The following is a 6,000-nucleotide window of genomic DNA, read 5'->3' on the forward strand; positions in this document are numbered from 1 at the left end:
ATTCAAAATATTTCCTTGGAGAGCTGCCTCTGAATCCTTGTAGTTGCAATTTGAGAGAGAGCTACTTTGAAATCTTCGTGTCTTCCCCATGAACAGATTGTTACTAATGAAATGGTGCCACTAAAGCCAGGTAAGATAGGCTTCAAAATAAAGCTAACCCTATATTAAACCCATTGCAGAGATGAACCACAGATGAAAGGCCAACAGTAAAGTTTCTCAGTAAAACACACACAATGCACAGTTAAACTTGAATTCAAGATAAACAACAAAAAATTATCTAGTTTAAGTGTGTCCCAAGTATTGTGTGGCATATACTTAGAATTCACTGTTTATTTGAAATTCAAATTGGATTGGGCAACCTGTATTTTTATTTGCTAAATCTGGCAACACTAGTCAAAGGAAAACTATTTTTCAGCTTATTTTCAATTGGCATTATACCACCCTGCACCAAGGAAAAACACAGATGAAAAGAATTATATAATTGTCTATTTTGTTTTAATGATTTCTATTATTAAATGGCAAAGGACTCAGGTTTATAAACAATGTTAAAACAGGTAAAAGAAATAGACTATGCTGGTGTAAAGGATTATGATGAACATTTAAAGATCCACAGATCAGGAAAACTGATGTTGCATCAATCCTTGTCATTTAAATAATTTAAGCTGTAACTAAGAAAAGTAATGCCAAGAACTACATACACAAATCAGTCTTATTTTATAGTCACTCTGCTTGCACATTAACTGGATGATAACCTATTAGCCCTGCATTTCCAAGTAAAAAACAATCATTGCATAAGGCACATGTACTTATTACTTGCCTACCTCTTTTTAGTACTTCCTCTGTTTTCTAAATGAAACATTATTTTTTTTAAGCAACTGTTTGATTTAATCCCTTATTAGCAAAGCAAATATTTGGTCTCTAAACGAATATTTCCAATTTCAGTGACAGACACTTCCAAAAGGAAGCAAACTTCTAAATGCTATAGCAGGATTCCTTTCACTTGGGTGTTAAGACAGCCAATCCCTTTGAAAGTATTTTTTAAATGTTTCTCTCCAGGGATGTTATACCCCCTGTCCCCGCCTCTCCCTGCCTTCCCCGGAAAATTATTAAGAAAGTCTACATTTTCAAATAGTGAAAATATTTGGCCAATATTTTCCTTATAAAAACACAAGCACAATTAGACCAGGCCCAAGTGCTCAAGTTAAATTAGTAATTTGGCCATTATATTTTTAGGTACTGGAGACAGCCATTCTGGATCATTCAGACACCATAAACTGTCTTTCCTAAGTCGTTTGATCTGTATTATACAAAATTTGTGGCTCTGGGAACCTGACCTTAAGGTTTACCTGAGTCCGGCTTTTGAAATATACCAGTTCGTAAAAGACTTTGTGGAAGAAACAAAGTCCTCGGTGAAACTACTTCTATTTGTTGTTGAGCATTTTTGTTACTGTTGTGCTAAATCTGAGCTGGCATGTTATTAACCTTTTCAAATTAGGCATTTAGTAGGCTCAGCTGAATCTTTTCCTAACTTGCACATTAGAATTTGCCAGAACAGCTGGCACTGGGCTGGAATATTAGTTGAGATCTTTGATTTACATAGTCCAAGAGCTAACATATAAATTCTGCTTTTGGAGAGGATGACCTAATCCCTGCCAAATACAGTAAACTTTGTGAATAAGAATAATAGCAACAATAATAGCTAACATTTATTGAGCGCTTATTGTGTCCCAGCCACTGTAGGTATCTTCAGTCATTAAACACTTTCAACAACCTTATGAGGTTATAATCCCCCAATTTTGTAGATAAGAAAATTCAGAAGGGTTAAGTTGCTTGTCCTAAATCATACAGTAAGTAGTAAAACTTGGCTTTGTACCTAGGCAATCTAGCTGCAGAATCTCCTTGCTTACGACTTTGCAACACTGCCTCAGTAAATGTATCCGGTAACAAGTAAGAGCTTCCACCCTCTCCTGTTATAAGTGAAGGAGGTGCCATTTCTTGAACTGTGACACAGACTTCAGGTGAATAGTAGGTAACCAGGCTAAAGGAATGCGAGCAAACTTTCAGGTCCACTACCAACCAACCGTAGGCAACCTCACTGTTCCTGTAAATGTGTGTGCATATTTTTGGTTTATCTTTAACATGTTTATGACAAGATTTATCATAGGGTTTTAGTATGCTTATGATAAGGTCCTGACAAAAATCAGGACCTGTAGCAGGAACAGAATTATAAATGTGTAGGGTGGGGTCTTTCTTCAAGGACAAAGACATTCTAGATGTTAGTCACCTGGAGAAGAGCTATGACAGGCCCAGAACACAAATAGAATCTTTAGCTGGGTGGCTGGCTGGAATCTAGGTCTCCTGATTTTGATCACCAAGGGGCCAGAAAGGCGGCCTGGCTTGTGGGGTGGAATGCAGTTGTTTCCCTAGGGGAAGGCTAGGGGCAAACAGGGCAGAACCCGGGGCAGAAAAAGTTGGACTGTGGGGTTTGTGCCTCTCTTACCCGTGTTTCTTTCCCTTTCGTCCTTCTTGAGTTTTTGAAAAAGGCCTTTTGAAAGTTCCAGTATATCTCGGATGTCTCACTGAGGGAGTTTTTTAAATAAATTGGCATAGAACACAGGAGGGCGGCAATGATGGCGGTGAAAATGAAGGAAAAGAATCCAGAGGGGAGAGGGCCAGAGATGAAGATGGAGGCTTCCTGTAGCTGGCCATCCTCCCTCGCTCACGGTTCTGCTGCCAAATCCTGCAGGTTCTGGCTTGTATTTTAGTTTGGAGGCAGGGCTCCTGTATGCCTTGTACATGCATTACAGGTGGGGGGGAATATTTGTACAATAGCCATGCTAGTTCTCTACCACAGTAAACTTTGAGAGAACTGTAGACAGTTCATAGTTTCTCTCTTCCTTCTTTTAAAAATACAGATTAGTAAATAATTTTTTTGCTGGGTTGTTGACAATGCACACATATTTGCAAGTGTCTATTATACAGACTGGAGGAAATGCTATGTATATATTGATTTATTAAGCTAAAAAAAAAAGCCCCCTGCCAAACCTCATTCCTGGCTCAAGATAGCATCACCTTAAGAGTTTTACAGAAATTATCCAGAAGCCTCTAAAGCTGGACGCAGAGTCAGGGCTGGGTTGGGGGAGAAAACAGAAAAGGAGCAACTGCCTGGTGAAACAAACTAAAGCTTTGCCAAGGGAGTTCCATAGGAGCCACTGAAACATGCACTTTCATTTCAAGAGCCCTCATCCTCCTTTCCTTTACTAAACATTTATTTATTCCAAAAAAAAGTGATATTTTAGTTTCAATGTCAAAAAAAGTGACATTTTACTTTGGGATGCAAAGAATCTCATGAGGTATTTATGTCAATTTGAATATTATTTTCCTGACAACTTATTGTAAGTAGCTCTAAAACCACACTGACCCTAAAGAGATTCCTTCAGAGGCAAACACTCAGAGGAAAGAATGGAGCTGCATCACTCCCTGTTGGGGAGATGTATACAGAAACATCATATGTGTTTCGGGGTCAGGAGAGCCCCAGGACCGGGAGGCTGATCTTCTTGGCTCTGACCTCCACACGTGTACAGGGATGGAGGTTAGGCTGCTCAGTTAGTCCCTGAACCACCAGCCTCCTCACTCTGGCTGTGAACAAGGGCAGTATTCCTGCCCCCAATTTGCGGGGCTAACCTGTAAAACTGGCCAAGAGAAAAAGTTCCTGAGCTCTTTAGAAAAAAAGAAAAATGCCACAATACACTACCTAGTGGGGTTAATCCTGACTTTGTCGACTGCCAGAGCTGTTTAAAAGAAAAAAGACGAGGAGCGAAATAAAATTAGTAAACAAACCTACTGGCTCTACTGGCTCACTGAAGGTTTTCTGAGCCTCGAGTCTCATGAAAACATATCTAGTGAGGGGAAAGTCAAAACCTTTCATGGCGTTTCGTAAACATCTCTTGCCTGGAGGATTACGGGAGTTGCCAAGCAGAGCAATCCCCGGGCTGGACGCGCTGTTAACCTGCCGCGATGCGCAGTCAAAGCCGCCACACTGTTCGGGAACCGTCGGCGGACGGGTCCTCAAACCTTGCAGACACCAGAGAAAAAAGGGTTTTCTCAAGTGTTCACTAGTAGAGGCAAAACGCACGCTATTGCCTCAAGTTGGGAAACTTCCTCAAAGCTGCAAGGAAAGCCCTAGTTTCTTTTCAAGGGGTTATAGAGACTTGTGTCCACAATTAAAGGAATCTAAGCAATTCAGGAGGAAAAATATACACGACTACAAGCAGGAGTCAAATCAACGTGTGTATGTGACTTGTCAGTGTCCGAGCACTAGTGCCACTATTTCCACTGGCGCTTTATCCTACTCAATTATTCCTTGTCGGGCTGCATTTTCTAGAAAAACCGGGCACCCCCAACTCGACTCAAAAGCGTTACTCTGAATCTCGCCTCGGCCCCCACCAAGCCGAGCTCGTTCCTCCTGCTCCTCTCTCCACAGCCTCCTGCCAGAGGCCGCCGCCGTCGGTGGTCCATAGACCTGCGAAGCGCGTAAGGGAAAGCGGTCCCGAGGCCGGCGCGTGTGTGATGGGGGAGTAGGCGGAATATGGGGCATGCTAGTTTTAGCCAAGTTAACAGTTTCTGCCATGGCACGCCTTTTTTGGGGAGGCTGCAGACCACTGGGTACAACTGCAACTCCACAGCTGTGATCGCAAGCTTGAGCCGGGTAGGGCCAGCTTCCGTGGGGCTCGAATGCCGCATCCTCTCCCAGAGGTCACTAAGTCTCGGAGAACGCACACCAGCCCCGCCCCTCGCTGCCCCTGCTTAAAGCCTTTCCCGATGCGATTCTCCTCGGCTTCTCCTGCTCTTCATCGCTCCCCGGGCCCATTCGCGTTAAGAAGTATGGTTCCGGCTTCTGGCAGAGTGTGCTCGGAGACCCGAGAAGCCTCGGGTCGCAGTCAGTGTCGCCCGCACGGGGTTCGAACGCGTCGCGCAGCCACCTGTTCTACAAAACCCGGAGTTTGTGCGAGCGCGGGCTATAGTAGGAAAGACCCTGTTATCCCTTCGGTTCGGAACGCCCCAGGATCTCCAAAGGCGCGCATCGCCCCAAGTCCCAGTGCACACAGTCCTTCGCGCAACCCCGGAGGCTCGCACCGCTCTGTCTACGCGCGGCGACTTACTTCCCGGTCTCCCCGCTCCAGCCCCGACCCTAGCGCTGGCTGTCAGGGCCCATACCACTCCCGACCCCTCCGGGAGGACCGCGCCCCAAAGTACCTGCCGTGAAGATGCAAAGAACGAAGAGAGTCTTGCAGATCATGGTACCCTAGTGCTCGGTGCCGAGCCCGGCGCGGGCGGCGGGAGAGTATGCCAGGACTGACCGAGCGCACGGGGCGCGGACGGTTCCTCCTCTGTCCCGCGGGCTGCGGTAGGAACCGTGTGTCCCGCGCGGCTCGGGTGGCGGGCGGGGAAGCCAGGCGATCGCGGCGCGGCTCCGTCAGCTGTGTGTCCTCCGGCGCCCAGCGAGCGTCTGCTCCATCCCAGCCGCCCGAGCCCGGGGCCGCCCCCGCCGCCACGCCAGCCTCCGCCAAACTCCTCCCACCCGGGCCCCACGGCGACAACTAGGCCACCCCCTGGCCTTTCCTCTCCCAGAGCTAGGGTCCCGGGAGCCCCGGCCCAGGGCGGCCTCTGCTGGACAGTCAGGGCGCCAGACCCGAGTATCGACGGGGTTCAGCAAATGTTTGGAGTGTCTGGCACTGTGCTGGGAAGTAAGGAGATGTAAAAAAGTGGGAGGGGATCTCTGCCCTCAGGAATTTATCTCAGCTTTCCTTACAAGAGCTTACATCCTTTAAAAAGGTAACCATATCCCATTGTAAGAGAGCACACGTATTTCTTTCTAAGCACGAGAACCTTTTTGCCTTCATTTCTCCAAAAGCTCCTGCCTGTATATTAAACCCTCACACACAGTCAGCCCCGGAGGACACTTTCTGGTACCTGAGCCAGTATGTCTGCTGTCCTATT

General features: G+C 46.2%; 1 protein-coding gene across 1 annotated transcript in view; it reads right to left on the reverse strand.

Moving 5' to 3' along the window:
• The window catches only part of PARM1 (prostate androgen-regulated mucin-like protein 1), a 97,734-nt gene extending 92,232 nt beyond the window's left edge, over positions 1-5,502 (reverse strand). Inside the window, exon 1 of the mRNA XM_006907651.3 lies at positions 5,257-5,502. Coding sequence (XP_006907713.1) covers positions 5,257-5,299 — 43 coding nt within the window. The 5' untranslated portion in view covers positions 5,300-5,502. The remainder of the gene's footprint in view (positions 1-5,256) is intronic.
• Between the last annotated feature and the right edge of the window lie 498 nt (positions 5,503-6,000).

The sequence above is a fragment of the Pteropus alecto genome, unplaced genomic scaffold (genome assembly GCF_000325575.1).
Source record: "Pteropus alecto unplaced genomic scaffold, ASM32557v1 scaffold161, whole genome shotgun sequence".
In the NCBI taxonomy this organism is placed as follows: domain Eukaryota; kingdom Metazoa; phylum Chordata; class Mammalia; order Chiroptera; family Pteropodidae; genus Pteropus; species Pteropus alecto.